This window comes from Cherax quadricarinatus, chromosome 29 (assembly GCF_038502225.1).
Source record: "Cherax quadricarinatus isolate ZL_2023a chromosome 29, ASM3850222v1, whole genome shotgun sequence".
In the NCBI taxonomy this organism is placed as follows: Eukaryota; Metazoa; Arthropoda; class Malacostraca; order Decapoda; family Parastacidae; genus Cherax; species Cherax quadricarinatus.
In genome coordinates this window covers 25,957,545-25,980,199 of record NC_091320.1, presented here as the reverse complement: position 1 = coordinate 25,980,199, position 22,655 = coordinate 25,957,545, and the positions used below count along the sequence as shown (strand labels likewise).

The following is a 22,655-nucleotide window of genomic DNA, read 5'->3' as shown; positions in this document are numbered from 1 at the left end:
AAAATACCAACCACTCTAACACTATATCTCCCCCTGCTTTTAACATTTCTGTCACAATCCCATCAGTTCCAGCTGTTTTAACCCCTTTCATTCTACATAATGCCTCACGTACCTCCCCCACACTCACATCAAGTTCTTCACTCCTAAAAGATGGCATACCTCCCTGGCCAATGCATGAAATTACTGCCTCCCTTTGTTCATCAACATTTAAAAGTTTCTCAAAATATTCCTGCCATCTACCCAATGCCTCCATCTCCCCATCTACTAACTCCCCTACTCTGTTTTTAACTGACAAATCCATTCGTTCCCTAGGCTTTCTTAACTTGTTAACTTTTTTTTTTCTTATTTTCATTAAAATTTCTTGACAGGGCCTCTCCCACTCTATCATCGGCTCTCCTTTTGCAATCTCTCACCACTCTTCACCTTTCTTTTACTCTCCATATACTCTGCTCTTATAACACTTCTGCTTTGTAAAAACCTCTCATAAGCTACCTTTTTCTTTTTTATTACACCCTTTACTTCGTCATTCCACCAGTCACTCCTCTTTCCTCTTGCACCCACCCTCCTATAACCACAAACTTCTGCCCCACATTCTAACACTGCATTTTTAAAACTATTCCAACCTTCTTCCACCCCCCCCCCTTCCCACTACTCATACTTGCACTAGCCCACCTTTCTGCCAATAGTTGCTTATATCTCACCCTAACTTCCTCCTCCCTTAGTTTATACACTTTCACCTCTCTCTTACATGTTGTTGCCATTTTCCTCTTGTCGCATCTACCTCTTACTCTAACTGTAGCTACAACTAAATAATGATCCGAGATGTCAGTTGCCCCTCTATAAACATGTACATCCTGGAGCCTACCCATCAACCTTTTATCCACCTTGCCTTATACATACACTAAATCACAGCTTCCCTATCTTCATCAACATTTAACAGTTCCTCAAAATATTTCCTCGATATTTCTGATACCTCTAACTCTCCATTTAATAACTCTCCTCTCCTATTTTTAACTAACAAATCCATTCTTTCCCTAGGCTTTCTCAACTTATTAATATCACTTCAAAACTTTTTCTTATTTTCATCAAGATTTGTTGATAACATCTCACCCACTCTCTCATTTGCTCTCTTTTTACATTGCTTCACCACTCTTTTAACCTCTCTTTTTCTCTCCATCTACTCCTTGCATCACTTCTGCTTTGTAAGAACCTCTCATATGCTAACTTTTTCTCTCTTACTACTCTCTTTACATCATCCTTCCACCAATCACTCTTCTTCCCTCCCGGACCCATTTTCCTTTAACCACAAACTCCTGCTGAACACACTAACACTATATTCTTAAACTTACCCCATACATCTTCTACCCCATTGCTTGTATTCTCACTAACCCATCTGTCCTCCAGCAGTTGTTTATATCTTACCCTAACTACCTCCTCCTTTAGTTTTTAAACCTTCACTTCTCTCTTACTTGCTGCTTCCATTTTCCTTGTATCCCATGTACCTTTTACTCTCACTAAATAATGATCCGATATATCCGTTGCCCCTCTATGAACATGTACATCCTGAAGCGTACCCATCAAACTTTTATCCACCAATACATAATCAAACTCTAATTCACATATTTTTTTTAATTTATACTCCCATGTTCGGTAGGACAGTGGAGTGAGTGATGGTAAAAGTATTTATTCTTTTTTGGATCACCCTACCTTTGTGGGAGATGGCCAGTGTGACAAATAAAAAAAAAATTATACCCTTTCTTCTTCTGTAGTTGATCATTTAACATTACTGTTACTCTCTTCATTTGTTCTAGTTATCTCAGTTACACAGAATTTAATTTCATTCCCTCTGCTGCACTGAACTTGTTTCACTTAGAGCTAGGACATCGAGCTTCTTGTCATTCATAACATTCACATTCAGTTGTTTTATCTTTATTACACCCACACACATTCAACCTTCCCACTTGGAGGTGGGAAGTATAGTGCCTGTACTCGAAAGGAGGGATGGCAAGATTTGCAGTTTGGAAGGGCATCTGAACTGTAGTATCTATGTGCCTCTGGCTTGACAGTGATAGAGTGAATGATTGTTAATGTGTTTTATTTCAGGTCACCCTGCCTCAGTGTCAAATGGCCAGTGTGATAAAAACTACCTTTTGTATATGAGTATATGCAAACTATAGTCGCTACACAATATTAGATTAATTATACATTAGCTTACAGCAGTATTAACCCTTTCAGGGTTTCAGCCGTACTAGTACGGCTTACGCACCAGGGTTTTTGACGTACTAGTACGCCTAAATTCTGGCACCCTCAGATCTAGTGAGAGAAAGCTGGTAGGCCTACATATGAAAGAATGGGTCTATGTGGTCAGTGTGTGCAGTATAAAAAAAATCCTGCAGCACACAGTGCGTAATGAGAAAAAAAAAACATTGACCGTGTTTTTGGATTAAAGCCAACTTTGCACTGTATTTTTGTATGGTATTTATTGTTGTATTCTAGTTTTCCTGGTCTCATTTTATAGAATGGAAGACATATTACAGAAATTGAGATGATTTTGACTGGTTTTACAATGAAAAGTACCTTGAAATTGAGCTCAAAGTAGCAGAAATGTTCGATTTTTGCCGAAGTTCAAAAGTAAACAAATCATGCCAGGCGTCCAGTACACGTCAACTGGTGAGTCTAATATTCTTTCACAAGTGTGCTGATATTATTTATACCATTTCTACACTAATGCAGTAGTCTGCATAACAGTAAATCTTCTATTTTTTTGTGAGAATAAAAATTCAAAGTGGAAAGCAAAAGATTGTAAGACGGGGGTGGGGACGTGACTAATGAACAGAGGAAATGTTATTTTAGTGCCAGGAATGTCTTTCTTGTTTATTCTGGACACTTCGGAAATTGCCATCTTTTGAAATTTGTGTGAAATTGGCAAAATTGCTAAATTCTGACCACTGTATTGGATAGTTGAAATCGGTAAATGGGTGGTTTCTTGTACTCATTCGATAGAAAAAATAGAGTTCTAGTGAAATAGTTATGATTTTTGTTGACTAGTACACTGGAATTGGCTGAAAATAGGGCTCAAAGTGGGCAAAATCGCCAATGCGTAAACATCATCGAGACCGCTAACTTCGTGAGAGCATAATTACGTAAGTTTTCCATCAAATTTCATACTTTTGGTGTCATTATGATCAGGAAAAGATTCTCTATCTTTTCATAAGAAAAAATAATTTTTTTTTTTTTTTTTTTTTTTTGAAATGTGAGTGACCCTGAGAATAAGTCTCGGAGAGGGCCTGTCAACCCTGAACGGGTTAATGGTTATTTTCTGGCTAACACTTGTAGGGACTGCACCTCCAGTTAAATTTGCCAAGTGACTGAAAAATCTGCTGGTTGAAAATGAGTCAGCATGCAGTGAGAAATAATTTTCATGTGACCTGTGCACAGCTTACTCAGTGGCATCTGGCAGCCAACTGGTTGATAAATGTTTTGCTGAAGCATTGAGCTTCTTTTCATTCATAATATTGTCAGTATCCATATTTTCAGTGGAGAAAGGAAAGACCAGCATTTATTGCACAATTCAAAACAAGTAATAAGTTTCTGTTTTTCAGTTGTGTGTTATTCAAATACTACAACAAATCCTCCATTTAATGGATGGAAATACAGAACAGAATATGCTGGGTCAGTAGATTTGGAAACAATAGACAAAATCCTTTGATCGCAGAATTGTTCATTACTGTTACAATCACAGCAAAACAATCTTTTCTCTATGCACTACAGTTGCCATTACTGACCACCCTATCCTCCCAGTTAGTCAATCAAATAAAGGGTTTACTGTAATTTGTTTGTTTTTCTTTAAAATATCAGAGTTGTGATTCAAAATTATATTAGTATATGTGAAAGAAATGTTAAACAGTGTACAGTACATCAGTGATAACTCCAATAACAGCTCTGTTTCTCCTGCAGTCCTGTCTCATTATCAGATGTGGAGTCTCTAGATTCTGAGTTTCATCAGTCTCTCTTGTGGGTGAAAGACAATGACATCACAGATATGTTGGAGCTCAACTTTTGTGTTACTGAGGAGATATGTGGACATGTGGTTGAGAAGGATCTGAAACCTGGAGGGAAAAATATTGCTGTTACTGAGAGAAACAAGAAGGTAGTAATTCTAGATTGTCACTTGCATGTTAAAGGAAATTATATTGAGCCATACTCATGATTAGGTTTATATATTTTTTCATGTTTTCATTTTCTTGTTGATCTTGAATTGTGATGCATTATATTGCTTTGTAAATTTATAATGATTAAAAAATCAGTTACAGTATCTTTGCAAAGATTTTTATATTTTCATAATGCAGTTATAAATAATGTAGTGTATTCATTTTCTTTTTTATCAGATTATTAAATAATTTTTTATTATCTTTATGACAGGAATATCTCGAGAGAATGGTGAGATGGCGCTTAGAGCGAGGAGTAAGTGAACAGACGGAGAATATGGTCCGTGGCTTCTATGAGGTTATTGATCCTCGGTTGGTTGGAGTGTTTGATGCTAGAGAACTGGAATTGGTTATTGCTGGAACCCTTGAGATTGACGTTGCTGACTGGAGGAAGAATACTGAATACAGATCAGGTATACATTACATGTACTGTCAACATTTTTTACATCACTCCTACCTGGAGTTTACCTGGAGAGAGTTCCGGGGGTCAACGCCCCCGCGGCCCGGTCTGAGACCAGGCCTCCTATGTGTTTACCATCAAATTACTTTTCTTATCTTAAACCTTTTGTCAGGTGGTCATCAGTATCAAGTCTTGCATCTTCATCAAAAGTACTGTACTCAAACTTCTCTGTCATAATTAATATTGTCTCATTTTGTCAAATACCATCACTTTTGATTTTATGGGCATTCATCTTTAATTTTTCTCTTATACCATTTAATTGAAGAAATTCCTTGATGTATAAAGCAAAATTTCACTGCAACTGTCATCACTGTGCAACATGAACTTTTCTCTCTTGTGATGGTGCATGAACTTCTAAATTTCAAGCTTCTAAATTTGAATGCAGAATTTATTGTGATTAGATCTGTCTCACACACACATTCAACCTCAGTTTAATGACCTAGATAAGAACTAGAGAAAAGGTTTAATAAGTAAATAAATATGTGCGGACTTAGTTCGCTTAATCATACAACTACCAGACATGGACAAACATCCAATAAAACAGACTTAGTCTTCTGTATTGATACCACAACCGAACATACAAAGAAAAAACTAATGCAACTTATTTTTTACAGAGTTTTACAAGGTTAGGTTAAGGATTCCTAACTTTATTTACAAGCTAAGAGCTGTTACCTACATCAGCTCACTTGAAGGCCTTTTTAATGTTTTGGGACATACAAATATAGAACAGGATGAAATTGGAGCCATCTGTGGGCCAGCAGTTTCTTTTGATCAACTGACTGTTTCGTTGATATTATGTTGTGCGACCATGTTCCAGACTAAGTCATCCTGGGAATAAATGATCTCAGATGAAGTAATGTTCTGGAGAAGGGTACAGTCAGAGTGAAGTTGCTACTTGCTGCCCATCTTGTTGTTTAGAAGCTCACTTCTCACTCACCTTGGAGTGGAGCTAAGTGTGGTACTTTGACAATACAGTGGACCCCTGGTTAACGATATTTTTTCACTCCAGAAGTATGTTCAGGTGCCAGTACTGACCAAATTTGTTCCCATAAGGAATATTGTGAAGTCGATTAGTCCATTTCAGACCCCCAAACATACACGTACAAACGCACTTACGTAAATACACTTACATAATTGGTCGCATTCGGAGGTGATCGTCATGCGGGGGTCCACTGTATTGGTCTTGTACATAACAGTAAGGCCACCCACAGTCCTCCGGTGTTGAAGGCTCTGCTGAAGGGACAGATCCATCCAGGCTTGGTCAGGCAATCCAAGAAAGTGGAGCATACTCAAGGTGTCATTGTACTTGTGCCTCATACAGAATCTTGCAACCTTTACTATCGAGGAGATGCAAGATAAGTCTAAGTGCTTTAAGCTTCCTGGCCACCTTGTTTGCAAGATTTACTACATGATTCTTCATGGTCACTTCGTAGTTAGATTTAACCCCCAAGGCTATATCAGCTTCATCACCAGGTACCAACACTTTCCCATTCATTTTTTTTTTACACAGCAATATCATCATGGTGCCTAGAGACCATCATCACCATTTGCTTTCATCTCTCTCTCTATCTCTCTATATATCTCTCTCTCTATCTTTCTATATCTATATCTCTCTATATCTCTATTTTTCTCTGTCTCTGTCTCTGTCTGTCTCTGTCTCTGTCTGTCTCTGTCTGTCTCTGTCTGTGTCTGTCTGTCTCTGTCTCTGTCTGTCTCTGTCTGTGTCTCTGTCTCTGTCTGTGTCTGTCTGTCTCTGTCTGTGTCTGTCTCTGTCTCTCTGTCTCTCTGTGTCTCTGTCTCTCTGTCTCTCTCTGTCTCTGTCTCTCTCTGTCTCTGTCTCTGTCTCTCTCTCTCTCTCTCTCTCTCTCTCTCTCTCTCTCTCTCTCTCTCTCTCTATCTCTCTCTCTCTCCCTATCTCTCTCTCTATCTCCCTATCTCTCTCTCTCTCTCTCTCTCTCTCTCTATCTCTCTCTCTCTTCTGTCTCGTCTCTCTCTCTCTCGTCTCTCTCTCTCTCGTCTCTCTCTCTCTCGTCTCTCCTCCTCTCGTCTCTCTCTCTCTCGTCTCTCTCTCTCTCTCTCTACTCTCTCTCTCTCTCTCTCTCTCTCTCTCTCTCTCTCTCTCTCTCTCTCTCTTCTCTCTCTCTCTCTCTCTCTCTCTCGTCCTCTGTCTCTCTCTCTCTCTCTCTGTCTCTGTCTCTGTCTCTGTCTCTGTCTCTGTCTTCGTCTCTCTCTCGTCTCTCTCTCGTCTCTCTCGTCTCTCTCTCTCTCTCTCTCGTCTCTCTCGTCTCTCTCTCTCTCTCTCGTCTCTCTCTCTCTCTCGTCTCTCTCTCTCTCTCGTCTCTCTCTCTCTCGTCTCTCTCTCTCTCTCTCTCTCGTCTCTCTCTCTCTCTCTCGTCTCTCTCTCTCGTCTCTCTCTCTCTCTCGTCTCTCTCTCTCTCTCGTCTCTCTCTCTCGTCTCTCTCTCTCTCGTCTCTCTCTCTCTCGTCTCTCTCTCTCTCACTCTCTCTCTCTCTCTCCCTCTCTCTCTCTCTCTCTCTCTCTCTCTCTCTCTCTCTCTCTCTCTCTCTCTCTATCTCTCTCTCTCTCTCTCTCTCTCTCTCTCCCTATCTCTCTCTCTCTCTCTCTCTCTCTCTCTCTCTCTCTCTCTCTCTCTCTGTATATATATACAGTAGGGCCTCACTTATACGGCGGGTTAGGTTCCAGGCTGTCGCCGGAAAGCAGACATCGCCGGAAGGCAGAGCGCCATTTTTTTCCATTTATAAATGCATATAAATGCCAGACAACAAGTTTACACTAAATTAAATTAAGTTAGTAATAGAACTAGGCATTAAAAACACACAAAGTAAAATACATTCATTATCTTAAAGTATTTGTAATCTTAATGTAGGGAGAGAGGTGAGTAGTACTTATTTGTAGGAAGTCAGGTGCAGGTAGCCCAGGTGTAGGCAGCCCTGGCTCCCCATCTCATACTTAATATATGATATTTAAAACATCCCAGAGTTAAAATACACATACAATACACTCATTATTTACCTTAAAATATGTGTAGTCTTAATATAGGAAGAGAGGTGAGTGGTATTTATTTGTAGGAAGTCAGTGTAGGTAGCCGGTAGGTGTAGCCCAGACGGGCTACACCTACCGGCTACCTACACTGTGGCCCAGAGCCATATTATTAACATTGACATACTTTGTTCACTGAATTTAATCGTTTCTAACAACTACCTTTAGATGCCATCATAAACGAAGAGAGAAGTAATGAATAATTCATACCAAAAATTGTAAACAAAAGCGGAGTGGGGGAGTGGTTGGGCCAAATGCAGATTCATACACATTTTCTCTGATGGCTGAACAGAAAAAACATAATGTTGTCCCTCCACCCAGCTACCACACAGCTCCACATGTATTATCAGAGCACATATAAAATATGCAATAAATGCTAGACAAGTTTACACTAACTTATATTAAGTTAGCAATAAAAATAGGCATTAAAAATACAATAAAAGGTAACATACACACAGAGTACACTTACTACTTACTTTAAAATATTAATATTAATATGTGAGAGGTGAGTGGCAGGGTGTTTATTGAATAAAATCAGAATGGCACACCATCATCCTCTAACTTGGCACTTAAAGCAAGAGGCTTATGACTCCTCTTTTTATCACAGCTAAGCTTAGATGCCATCGACAATGAGAGCCAACTAGTTAACAAAAGAGTAAACGAGAGAGAGAACGAGATACAGAGTTGAGACAATGTAAGAACACAAACTGAACAGGTAGTGGACGATCACTTGGTCAGGCGAAATAAATGCGTATTAATATGTGTCTACTTTTAGTTCATTCACGTACGTTTGTGAGAGTTTGTAAAACATTTACCTCAATATTTTTTTTATTATAATAATAATTACCTCACAATACAAATACTCTTACATTGTGTACAAGTTGTACAAGTTAGTACAAAATAAACAAACAGCAACACACCATTTTTAGAGTGAATGAAGATATTATTATTATTATTATTATCATAATAAAAAGCACTAAACCCACAAGGGTCGTGAATTGCTATATACTATAGAGTGAAGGCATATGACTAGAGAAAATGTAATTCTTCTGACACTACCTACACAGCCGCTTTATAAACAAATCTTATATTTACATCAATTTTTATTCTGAGTGTATGTATCATGTTTATATGCTATGTAACAGGTTTCATATATAATTTTGAGGAAAATATCATAGATGGATTAATGAAAATGCCTATATTAATATAAAATAAGACATTTAGTGTGCCCAAGAGTGATTATTATTAGGTAGTATTGGCATCATGAGTAGAGAGACTCTTAGCAATTTTAATGTGTACCTGCACACCAGCACAGTGTGTAAGTATATTTAGGTACAGGTACACATAAGTATAATTATCAGAGTACATATAAAATACACAGTAACTTTAAAACACTTGAAATTTTGGAAAAGTTTCCTGATATAATAGATGTGGTCACAGAGAATGTAAACAAACTGGGTGGGGGCACCGTATTTGAAAGACCGCTTGCCGAATAGCAAATTTTGGTCATAATTTGACATTGCCATATTAGTGGAACGTCGTAAGGCAAAACGCCGTAAAGTGGGGCCCTACTGTATATATATTTTTTTCAACAAACCAGCCATATCTCACCAAGGCAGGGTGGCCCAAAAAGAAAAACGAAAGTTTCTCTTTTTAAATTTAGTAATTTGTACAGGAGAAGGGGTTACTAGCTCCTTCCTTTCAACATGCATGGCTTATGGAGGAAGAATTCTGTTCCACTTCCCCATGGAGATAAGAGGAAATAAACAAGAACAAGAACTAGAAAGAAAATAGCAGAAAACCCAGAGGGGTGTGTATATATATGCTTGTACATGTATGTGTAGTGTGACCTAAGTGTAAGTAGAAATAGCAAGACGTACCTGAAATCTTGCATGTTTATGAGACAGAAAAAAGACACCAGCAATCCTACCATCATGTAAAACAATTACAGGTTTCCGTTTTACACTCACTTGGCAGGACGGTAGTACCTCCCTGGGCGGTTGCTGTCTACCAAGTTACTACCATATATAGGTTGGTAGACAGCAACCACCCAGGGAGGTACTACCGTTCTGCCAAGTGAGTGTAAAACGAAGGCCTGTAATTGTTTTACATGATGGTAGTATTGCTGGTGTCTTTTGTCTGTCTCATATGTCTTGCTACTTCTACTTACACTTACGTCACACTACACGTTTATTTATACACACTCAACTGAGTTTTCTTTGATTTTATCTTAGTTCTTGTTCTAATTACTTTTCCTTTTATATCCATGGAGAAATGGAATAAGAATCTTTCCTCCATAAGCCATGCATGTTGTAAAAGTCAACTAAAATGCCGGGAATAATGGGCTAGTAACCCCTTTTCCTGTAATAATTACTAAAAAGAATAAGAAGGAAATTGTCAAAGTGGGAAGTTTGAATGTGCATGGATGTTGTGTGAATGATAAGAAAGAGATGATTGTGTGATGTTATGAACGAGAAGAAGCTGGATGTCCTGGCTTTAAGTGAAACAAAGCTGAAGGGGGTGGGAGAGTTTCAATGGAGAGGAATAAATGGGATTAGGTCAGGGGTTTCTAATAGAGTTAGAGCTAAAGAAGGAGTAGCAATAATGTTGAAGGATAAGCTATGGCAGGAAAAGAGGGACTATAAATGTATTAATGCTAAAGTGGGTAAAAATGTTGTGGAGGGAGTAGTAGGTAAATTTGGGGTGCCAGGGGTAAATGAAAATGGGGAGCCTTTAATTGAGCTATGTGGAGAAAGAGGTTTGGTAATAAGTAATACATATTTTATGAAGAAGAGGATAAATATACAAGGTATGATGTAGCACGTAATGAAAGTAGTTTGTTAGATTATGTATTGGTGGATAAAAGGTTGATGGGTAGGCTCGAGGATGTACATGTTTATAGAGAGGCAACTGATTTATTGGATCATTATCTAGTTGTAGCTACAGTTAGAGTAAGAGGTAGATGGGATAAGAGGAAAATAGCAAAAACAAGTAAGAGGGAGGTTAAAGTGTATAAACTAAGGGAGGAGGAAGTTCCGGTGAAATGTAAGCAACTATTGGCAGAAAGGTGGGCTGGTGCAAGTATGAGTAGTGGGGGGATTGAAGAGGGTTGGAATAGTTTTAAAAATGCAGTATTAGAATGTGGAGCAGACGTTTGTGGTAATACGAGGGTGGGTGCAGGAGGAAAGAGGAGTGATTGGTGGAATGATGAAGTAAAGGGTGTGATAAAAGAGAAAAAGGTAGCTTATGAGAGGTATTTACAAAGCAGAAGTGTTATAAGAAGAGCAGAGTATATGGAGAGTAAAAGAAAGTTGAGGAGAGTGGTGAGAGAGTGCAAAAGGAGACCAGATGATAGAGTGGGAGAGGTACTCTCAAGAAATTTTAATGAAAATAAGAAAAAACTTTGGAGTGAGTTAAACAAGTTAAGAAAGCCAAGGGAATAAATGGATTTGTCAGTTAAAAACAGAGTAGGGGAGTTAGTAGATGGGGAGATGGAGGTATTGGGTGCATGGCAAGAATATTTTGAAGAACTTTTAAATGTCGACGAAGAAAGGGAGGCGGTAATTTCATGCACTGGCCAGGGAGGTATACCATCTTTTAGGAGTGAAGAAGAACAGGATGTGAGTGTGGGGGAGGTGCATGATGCATTACGTAGAATTAAACAGGGTAAAGTAGCTGGAACTGATGGGATCATGACAGAAATGTTAAAAGCAGGGGGGGGGGACATAGTGTTGGAATGGTTGGTATTTTTGTTTAAAAAATGTAAGAAAGAGGGGAAGGTATCTAGGGATTGATGGAGAGTGTGTATAGTCCCTTTATATAAAGGGAAGGGGGACAAAAGAGATTGTAAAAATTATAGAGGAATAAGTTTACTGAGTATACTAGGAAAAGTGTCGGTAGGGTTATTATTGAAAGAATTAGAGGTAAGACAGAATGTAGATTTGTGGATGAGCAAGGAGGTTTTAGAGTGGGTAGGGGATGTGTAGATCCAGTGTTTACATTGAAGCATATATGTGAGCAGTATTTAGATAAAGGTAGGGAAGTTTTTATTGCATTTATGGATTTAGAAAAGGCATACGATTGAGTGGATAGGGAAGTAATGTGGCAGATGTTGCAAGTATATGGAATAGGTGGTAAGTTACTAAATGCTGTAAAGAGTTTTTATGAGGATAGTGAGGCTCAGGTTAGGATGTGTAGAAGAGAGGGAGACTATTTCCCGGTAAAAGTAGGTCTTAGACAGGGATGTGTAATGTCACCATGGTTGTTTAATATAATTATAGATTGGGTTGTAAAAGAAGTAAATGCTAGGGTATTGGGGAGAGGGGTGGGATTAAATTATGGGGAATTAAATACAAAATGGGAAGTGACACAGTTACTTTTTGCTGATGATACTGTGCTTATGGGAGATTCTAAAGAAAAATTGCAATGGTTAGTGGACGAATTTGGGAGTGTGTGTAAAGGTAGAAAGTTGAAAGTGAACACAAAAAACAGTAAGGTGATGAGAGTATCAAATGATTTAGATAAAGAAAAATTGGATATCAAATTGGGGAGGAGGAGTATGGAAGAAGTGAATGTTTTCAGATATTTGGGAGTTGGCTTGTCAATAGATGGATTTATGAAGGATGAGGTTAATCATAGAGTTGATGAAGGAAAAAAGGTGGTGCATTGAGGTACATGTATATGTGGAGGCAAAAAATGTTATCTCTGGAGGCAAAGAAGGGAATGTATGAAAGTATAGTAGCACCAACACTCTTATATGGGCGTGAAGCTTGGGTTGTAAAGGCTGCAGCGAGGAGGCGGTTGGAGGCAGTGGAGATGTCCTGTCTAAGGGCAATGTGTGGTGTAAATATTATGCAGAAAATTCGGAGTGTGGAAATTAGGAGGTGTGGAGTTAATAAAAGTATTAATCAGAGGGCTGAAGAGGGTTTGTTGAGGTGGTTTGGTCATTTAGAGAAAATGGATCAAAGTAGAATGACATGGAGAGCGTATAAATCTGTAGGGGAAGGAAGGCAGGGTAGGGGTCATCCTCGAAAAGGTTGGAGGGAAGGGGTAAAGGAGGTGTTGTGGGCGAGGGGTTTGGACTTCCAGCAAGCGTGCGTGAGCGTGTTAGATAGGAGTGAATGGAGACAAATGGTATTTGGGACCTGACGAGCTGTTGGAGTGTGAGCAGGGTAATATTTAGAGAAGGGATTCAGGGAAACCGGTTATTTTATATAACCGGACTTGAGTCCTGGAAATGGGAAGTACAATGCCTGCACTCTAAAGGAGGGGTTTGAAATATTGGCAGTTTAGAGGGATATATTGTGTATTTTTTATAAATATGTATATATATGTACTTCTGAACTGTTGTATTCTGGGCACCTCTACAAAAACAGTGATTATGTGTGAGTGAGGTGAAAGTGTTGAATGATGATGAAAGTATTTTCTTTTTGGGGATTTTCTTTCTTTTTGGGTCACCCTGCCTCGGTGGGAGACGGCCGACTTGTTAAAAAATATATATGTACGTATGTATATATATATATCTTTCAACACTTCGGCCATATCCCACCAAGGCGGGGTGGCCCAAAAGAAAAAAACAAAAGTTTCTCCTTTTACATTTAGTAAAATGTACAGGAGAAGGGGTTACTAGCCCCTTGCTCCCTGCATTTTAGTCAGCTTTTACAACACGCATGTCTTACGGAGGAAGAATTCTGTTCCACTTCCCCATGGAGATAAGAGGAAATAAACAAGAACAAGAACTAGAAAGAAAATTGCAGAAAACCCAGAGGGGTGTGTTTATATATGCTTGTACACGTATGTGTAGTGTGACCTAAGTGTAAGTAGAAGTAGCAAGACGTACCTGAAATCTTGCATGTTTATAAGACAGAAAAAAGACACCAGTAATCCTACCATCATGTAAAACGATTACTGGTTTTCGTTTTACACTCACTATGCAGGACGGTAATACACCTCCCTGGATGGTTGATGTCTACCAACCTACTACTATATATATATATCTTTCTTTCTTTCAACACACCGGCCGTATCCCACCGAGGCGGGGTGGCCCAAAAGGAAAAACGAAAGTTTCTCCTTTTACATTTAGTAATATATACAGGAGAAGAGGTTACTAGCCCCTTGCTCCCGGCATTTTAGTTGCCTCTTACAACACGCATGGCTTACGGAGGAAGAATTCTGTTCCACTTCCCCATGGAGATAAGAGGAAATAAACAAGAATAAGAACTAGAAAGAAAATAGAAGAAAACCCAGAGGGGTGTGTATATATGTGCTTGTACATGTATGTGTAGTGTGACCTAAGTGTAAGTAGAAGTAGCAAGACGTACCTGAAATCTTGCATGTTCATGAGACAGAAAAAAGGACACCAGCAATCCTACCATCATGTAAAACAATTACAGGCTTTCGTTTTACACTCACTTGGCAGGACGGTAGTACCTCCCTGGGCGGTTGCTGTCTACCAACCTACTACCTATAATATATATATATATATATATATATATATATATATATATATATATATATATACATACACACATATATATATATATATATATAATGTTATAGTATATATATCTATGTATATATATATAAATTCTTTATTTCAGGTTACCATGATTCTCATCCTGTGATACAGTGGTTTTGGCTGGCTATTGAGCGTTTTGATAATGAGCGGCGTCTACGATTATTGCAGTTTGTCACAGGCACCTCCAGTGTGCCTTATGAGGGCTTTGCTGCTCTCAGAGGCAGTAATGGTCCTCGGCGATTCTGCATTGAGAAGTGGGGCAAACCATCTAGTTTACCCAGGTTAGTTTACTGCTGTCTTATTGCAGAAACCAATTACAATAAATCTCCTTATAAAGCAACATTACATACATTTGATATACCTTTAATGGGTTGGAAGAATCTTACTACTCTCAAAGCCTGGCCATGGGTCAGGCTCATCTGGTGCTAGCCTGGTCAACCTGGCTGTTGCTACTGGAGTCCCACTGCCCCACATATCCATCGCAGCCTGGTTGATCTGGCACCTGGTGAAGATACTTGTCCAGTTTCCTCTTGAAGGCTTCTACACTTGTTCCATCCATGTTTCTGATATCTTCTGGTAAGATGTTGAATAGTCTGGGACCCCGAATGTTGATCCAGTGTTCCCTTATTGTGCCCACTTCACCCCTGCTATTCACTGGGTTCATTTTTCACTTCCTCCCATATCTCTCGCTCCAGAATGTTATGGCAGTGTGCAGGTTTGGGACCAGGCCCTCGAGTACTTTCTAGGTACAAAAGGGCACCACTTATATGGCAAGTTAGATTCCAGGCTACCGCTGGAAAGCAGAACACCTACTTTTCCACTTATAAATGCATACAAATGCCAGATAACAAGTATATACACTAACATATATTAAGCCAACAGTAGAACTAGGCATTAAAAAACAATAAAAAGTAAAATTCATACACACCTTAAAATATACTTTTTTTTTTTTTTTTTTTGGCCATCTCCCACTGAGGCAGGGTGACCCAAAAAGAAAGAAAATCCCCAAAAAGAAAATACTTTCATCATCATTCAACACTTTCACCTCACTCACCTCACTCACACATAATCACTGTTTTTGTAGAGTTGCCCAGAAGACAACAGTTTAGAAGCATGTACATGTAAAGATACACAACATATCCCTCTAAACTGCCAATATCCCAAACCCCTCCTTTAAAGTGCAGGCATTGTACTACTTCCCATTTCCAGTACTCAAGTCCGGCTATATAAAAATAACCGGTTTCCCCGAGTCCCTTCACTAAATATTACCCTGCTGACACTCCAACAGCTCGTCAGGCCCCAAATACCATTCGTCTTCATTCACTCCTATCTAACATGCATGCTTGCTGTAAGTACTTACCTTAACATATTTGTAGTCTTAATGTAGGGAGAGAGGTGAATAGTACAGCGGCACCCTGGTTTTCGTCCTTAATCCATTCCAGAAGGTCCGTCAAAATCCAAAATGGACAAAAACCGAAGTAATATTTCCCATAAGAAATAATGTTAATCCAATTAAACCTTTCCAGACACGCAAAAATATTAACAAAAAATACATTTTATAGAGAATGTCTATAATTTTACATACAGAAAACAATGAGAAATAAATATAAAGCACTAATTTTAATGGATAAATGAGCATTTAAATCAATATTACATACTTTTATTGAAGACTCTTGTTGGCATTTGGAAGAAGGCGAGGAGAGGTTATTGTTTGGAAGGGGAATCCCCCCTCCATAAGGACTTCAGATATCAAAGCCCTATCCAGGGTTACTTGCCTTCTTTGTCTTTTACTGGTGCTAGGACCAGCTTGAGTCACTGGATCCCTGTTGCACAAAATATCTGTCCAGAGAAGTGTGACAAGGTTCTGTCACTGAACCTGTTGCAGATGTAGCTTGTTTCAGCTTGGTCAGGGTGATATTACTCAGCAAAAGCTTGCAACCTAGCCCACATTGCACAAATCTCCTTAACCCTTTGGCTGTTTCGGTCGTATATATACGTCTTACGAGCCACCATTTTTGACGTATATATGGGAAGTACAGTGCCTGCACTTTAAAGGAGGGGTTTAGGATATTGGCAGTTTAGAGGGATATGTTGTGTATCTTTATACGTATATATACAGTACAGTAGGGCCCCACTTATACGGCGGGTTAGGTTCCAGGCTGTTGCCAGAAAGCAGACATCGCCGGAAGGCAGAACGCCATTTTTTCCATTTATAAATGCATATAAATACCAGACAACAAGTTTACACTAAATTATATTAAGTTAGTAATAGAACCAGGCATTAAAAACACACAAAGAAAATACATTCACAGTAAATTCATTACTTATCTTAAAGTATTTGTAATCTTAATGTAAGGAGAGAGGTGAGTAGTACTTATTTGTAGGAAGTCAGGTGCAGGTAGCCCAGGTGTAGGTAGCCCTGGCTCCCCATCTCATACTTATTATATGATATTTAAAACAGCCCAGAGAGGTAAAATACACATACAGTACACTCATTATTTACCTTAAAATATGTGTAGTCTTAATATAGGAAGAGAGCTGAGTAGTATTTATTTGTAGGAAGTCAGTGTAGGTAGCCGGTAGGTGTAGCCCGCCTGGGCTACACCTACCAGCTACCTACACATGCCTTGTTCACTGAATTTAGACATTTCTAACAACTACCTTTAGATGCCATCATAAGCGAAGGTAGAAGTAATGAATAATTCATGCCGAAAATTGTAAACAAAAGCGGAGTGAGGGAGTGGCTGGGCCAAACGCAGATTCATACACGTTTTCTCTGATGGCTGAGCAGAGAAAACGTAATGTTGTCCCTCCACTCGGCTACCACACAGGTCCACAAGTATTATTATCAGAGCACACCTAAAATATGCAATAAATGCCAGACAACAAGTTTACACTAACTTATATTAAGTTAGCAATTGAAATAGGCATTAAAAACACAATAAAAGGTAAGATACACACAGAGTACACTTATTACTTACCTTAAAATATTAATATTAATGTGTGAGAGGTGAGTGGCAGGGTGTTTATTGAATAAAATCAGAATGGCACACCATCATCCTCTAACTTGGCACTTAAAGCAAGAGGCTTACGACTTCTCTTTTTATCACAGCTAACCTTAGACGCCATCGTCAGTGAGAGCCAACTAGTTAACAAAAGAGTAAACAAGAGAGAGAACGAGATACAGAGTTGAGACAATGTAAGAACACAAACTGAACAGGTAGTGGATGATCACTTGGTCAGGCGAAATAAATGTGTATTAATATGTGTCTACTTTTAGTTCATTCACGTACGTTTGTGAGAGTTTGTAAAACATTTACCTCAATATTTTTTTACTATAATAATAATTACCTCACAATACAAATATTCTTACATTGTGTACAAGTTAGTTCAGAATAAAGAAACAGCAACACACCATTTTTAGAGTGAAGGAAGATAATAATATTAATAATAATAATAATAATAATAATATTATTATTAATATTATTATTAATAATAATAATAATAATAGATTGTTAGATTATGTATTGGTGGATAAAAGGTTGATGGGTAGGCTCCAGGATGTACATGTTTATAGAGGGGCAACTGATATATCAGATCATTATTTAGTCGTAGCTACAGTTAGAGTAAGAGGTAGATGGGAAAAGAGGAAGGTGGCAACAACAAGTAAGAGGGAGGTGAAAGTGTGTAAACTAAGGGAGGAGGAAGTTCGGGGGAGATATAAGCGACTGTTGGCAGAAAGGTGGGCTAGTGCAAAGTTGAGTAGTGGGGGGGTTGAAGAGGGTTGGAATAGTTTTAAAAATGCAGTATTAGAATGTGGGGCAGAAGTTTGTGGTTATAGGAGGGTGGGGGCAGGTGGAAAGAGGAGTGATTGGTGGAATGATGAAGTAAAGAGTGTGATAAAAGAGAAAAAGTTAGCTTATGAGAGGTTTTTACAAAGCAGAAGTGTTATAAGAAAAGCAGAGTATATGGAGAGTAAAAGAAAGGTGAAGAGAGTGCAAAAGGAGAGCAGATGATAGAGTGGGAGAGGCACTGTCAAGAAATTTTAATGAACATAAGAAAAAATTTTGGAGTTAAACAAGTTAAGAAAGCCTAGGGAAAGTATGGATTTGTCAGTTAAAAACAGAGTAGGGCAGTTAGTAGATGGGGAGAGGGAGGTATTAGGTAGATGGCGAGAATATTTTGAGGAACTTTTAAATGTTGAGTAAGAAAGGGAGGCGGTAATTTCATGCACTGGTCTGGGAGGTATACCATCTTTTAGGAGTGAAGAAGAGCAGAATGTAAGTGTGGGGGAGGTACGCGAGGCATTACATAGAATTAAAGGGGGTAAAGCAGCTGGAACTCATGGGATCATAACAGAAATGTTAAAAGCAGGGGGGGATATAGTGTTGGAGTGGTTGGTACTTTTGTTTAGTAAATGTATGAAAGAGGGGAAGGTACCTAGGGATTGGCGGAGAGCATGTCTAGTCCCTTTATATAAAGGGAAAGGGGACAAAAGAGACTGTAAAAATTATAGAGGAATAAGTTTATTGAGTATACCAGGAAAAGTGTACGGTAGGGTTATAATTGAAAGAATTAGAGGTAAGACAGAATGTAGGATTGCGGATGAGCAAGGAGGTTTCAGAGTGGGTAGGGGATGTGTAGATCAAGTGTTTACATTGAAGCATATATGTGAACAGTATTTAGATAAAGGTAGGGAAGTTTTTATTGCATTTATGGATTTAGAAAAGGCATATGATAGAGTGGATAGGGGAGCAATGTGGCAGATGTTGCAAGTATATGGAATAGGTAGTAAGTTACTAAATGCTGTAAAGAGTTTTTATGAAGATAGTGAGGCTCAGGTTAGGGTGTGTAGAAGAGAGGGAGACTACTTCCTGGTAAAAGTAGGTCTTAGACAAGGATGTGTAATGTCACCATGGTTGTTTAATATATTTATAGATGGGGTTGTAAAAGAAGTAAATGCTAGGGTGTTCGGGATAGGGGTGGGATTAAATTATGGGGAATCAAATTCAAAATGGGAATTAACACAGTTACTTTTTGCTGATGATACTGTGCTTATGGGAGATTCTAAAGAAAAATTGCAAAGGTTAGTGGATGAGTTTGGGAATGTGTGTAAAGGTAGAAAGTTGAAAGTGAACATAGAAAAGAGTAAGGTGATGAGGGTATCAAATGATTTAGATAAAGAAAAATTGGAAATCAAATTGGGGAGGAGGAGTATGGAAGAAGTAAATGTTTTCAGATACTTGGGAGTTGACGTGTTGGCGGATGGATTTATGAAGGATGAGGTTAATCATAGAATTGATGAAGGAAAAAAGGTGAGTGGTGCATTGAGGTATATGTGGAGTCAAAAAACGTTATCTATGGAGGCAAAGAAGGGAATGTATGAAAGTATAGTAGTACCAACACTCTTATATGGGTGTGAAGCCTGGGTGGTAAATGCAGCAGCGAGGAGATGGTTGGAGGCAGTGGAGATGTCCTGTCTAAGGGCAATGTGTGGTGTAAATATTATGCAGAAAATTCGGAGTGTGGAAATTAGGAAAAGGTGTGGAGTTAATAAAAGTATTAGTCAGAGGGCAGAAGAGGGGTTGTTGAGGTGGTTTGGTCATTTAGAGAGAATGGATCAAAGTAGAATGACATGGAAAGCATATAAATCTATAGGGGAAGGAAGACGAGGTAGGGGTCGTCCTCGAAAGGGTTGGAGAGAGGGGGTAAAGGAGGTTTTGTGGGCAAGGGGCTTGGACTTCCAGCAAGCGTGCGTGAGCGTGTTAGATAGGAGTGAATGGAGACAAATGGTACTTGGGACCTGACGATCTGTTGGAGTGTGAGCAGGATAATATTTAGTGAAGGGATTCAGGGAAACCGGTTATTTTCATATAGTCGGACTTGAGTCCTGGAAATGGGAAGTACAATGCCTGCACTTTAAAGGAGGGGTTTGGGATATTGGCAGTTTGGAGGGATATGTTGTGTATCTTTATACGTATATGCTTCTAAACTGTTGTATTCTGAGCACCTCTGCAAAAACAGTGATTATGTGTGAGTGTGGTGAAAGTGTTGAATGATGATGAATGCATTTTCTTTTTGGGGATTTTCTTTCTTTTTTGGGTCACCCACAAGGGTCGTGAATTGCTATATAGAGAGTAAAGGCATACGAAAAGAATATTTTTCTACTGGTATACCCCAGTTTGACTAGAGAAAATGTAATTCTTCCGACACTACTTGCACAGCTGCTTTGTAAACAAATCTCATATTTACATCAATTTTTATTCTGTGAGTGTATATATCATGTTTATATGCTATGTAATGGGTTTCATATATGATTTTGAGGAAAATATCATAGATGGATTAATGAAAATGCCTATATTGATGTAAAATAAGACATTTAGTGTGCCCAAGAGTGATTATTATTACGTAGTATTGGCGTCATGAGTAGAGAGAGACTTAGCGATTTTGATGTGTACCTGCACACCAGCACAGTGTGTAAGTATATTTAGGTACAGGTACACTTAAGTATAATTATCAGAGTACATATAAAATATGCAGTAACTTTAAAACACTTGAAATTTTGGAAAGTTTCCTGACATTATAGATGAAGTCACAGAAAATGTAAACAAACCAGGTGGGAGGCACCATATTTGAAAGACCGCTTGCCGTATAGCAAATTTTGGTCATAATTTGACATCGCCATATTAGCAGAACGCCGTAGAGCGGGGCCTTACTGTACTTCTAAACTGTTGTTTTCTGAGCACCTCTGCAAAAACAGTGATTATGTGTCAGTGAGGTGAAAGTGTTGAATGATGATGAAAGTATTTTCTTCTTGGGGATTTTCTTACTTTTTGGGTCACCCTGCCTCGGTGGGAGACAGCCGACTTGTTAAAAAAAAAAAAATACTCATAAATTCTAGCGGCTTCAAATCAAGCAGGAGAAAGCTGGTATGCCCACATGTGAGAGAATGGGTCTATGTGGTCAGTGTGCACCATATTAAAAAAATCCTGCAGCACGCAGTGCATAATGAGAAAAAAAAGCTCCGACCGTTTTTTTAATTAAAATACCGACTTTGTGGTCTATTTTTGTATAGTATTTATGGTTGTATTTTCATTTCTTGATCTCATTTGATAGAATGGCAAACTTATTATAGAAGTAGAGGTGATTTTGATTGGTTTTACTATGAAAAGAATCTTGAAATGGAGCTCAAATTAGGGGAAATGTTTGATTTTTGCCAGTGTTCAAAAGTAAACAAATGATGTCATTTTCCAATAAATGTCTAAGTAGCTATTCTAATATGCAGTTATGAATGGGTTGACATTATTTATACAATTATTACAATATTGCAGTAGTCTGCATAACAGTAAATCTTCTATCTTTTGATTGAATCAAAATTCAAAATAGAAAGCAAGAGTAATATCAGAGGGGCCTGGAGATGTGACTGATGAAGAAAGAAAATGTTATTTTAGAGCCAGGAATGTCTGCATTGTTCATTCTGGACCCTATTTTGAAATTGTCATATTTTTTAATTTTCGTGAAATTGGCCAAATTGCAAATTTCTGACCATGTTATTCGGTAGTTGAAATCAGTAAATGGGCAGTTTCTTGTACTCATTCAATAGAAAAAATGGAGTTCTAAAGAAATAGCTATGAGTTTGATCGACTGGAACAAGGGAATTAGCAGAAAATAGGGCTCAAAGTGAGCAAAATTGCTGATTCGTAAATATCGCCAAGGTCGCTAACTTCGTGAGAGTGTAATTCTGTCAGCTTTCCATCAAATTTTGTTCTTTTGATGTCATTACAATAAGGAAAAGATTCTCTATCATTTCATAAGAATTTTTTTTTGGGGGGGGGGGGGGGGAATTTTGCAACACCAGGGGACACCTCAGGATTTGGGGTTGCGACAGTCAAGGGGTTAATCTCTGAAGAAGGCACCTCCTTCACTCCCTCTTCCTCGTCCTCTGAAGCAAGTTCCTGAGCTGTGGTCTGTTGCTGTTCCACATGAAGCTCTTGCTGCTTGTCAGTGGTTAGCTCTTTTCTGTGGTCCTCCACCAACTCTTCCATATCCTCACCACTAACCTCCAACCCCATGGGCTTGCTCAGAGATACAATGGATTCCACAACAGTTATAGGGTCCTCAGGATCAGCCCTAAATCCTTCAGAATCCCTCTCTTGGACACATTTTGGCCACAGTTTTCTCTAAGCAGCATTCAAAGTCCTAGAAGTCACTCCCTCCCAAGCCTTACCTATAAGGCTTATGCAGTGGAGGATATTGAAGTGATTCATCCAGAAATCTGTGTCCGAGGTCACTTCAAAGCACCTGTGAAACACTGCTTTGGTGTACAATTAACTGTTTTTCATTGATCCACACCAACAACAGTTTCTCCATATCTTCGATTGTTTGTGATCTCTGTTTCGTTAGCATATTT

General features: G+C 38.7%; 1 protein-coding gene across 1 annotated transcript in view; it reads left to right on the top strand.

Annotated features, from left to right (window-relative positions):
* Positions 1-22,655, top strand: part of Hecw (Hecw ubiquitin protein ligase) — a gene marked incomplete at its 5' end in the record, with an annotated part of 73,724 nt that overhangs the window by 22,254 nt on the left and 28,815 nt on the right. The window contains 3 exon segments of the mRNA XM_070089662.1: positions 3,958-4,150; positions 4,423-4,621; positions 14,328-14,526. Coding sequence (XP_069945763.1) covers positions 3,958-4,150; positions 4,423-4,621; positions 14,328-14,526 — 591 coding nt within the window.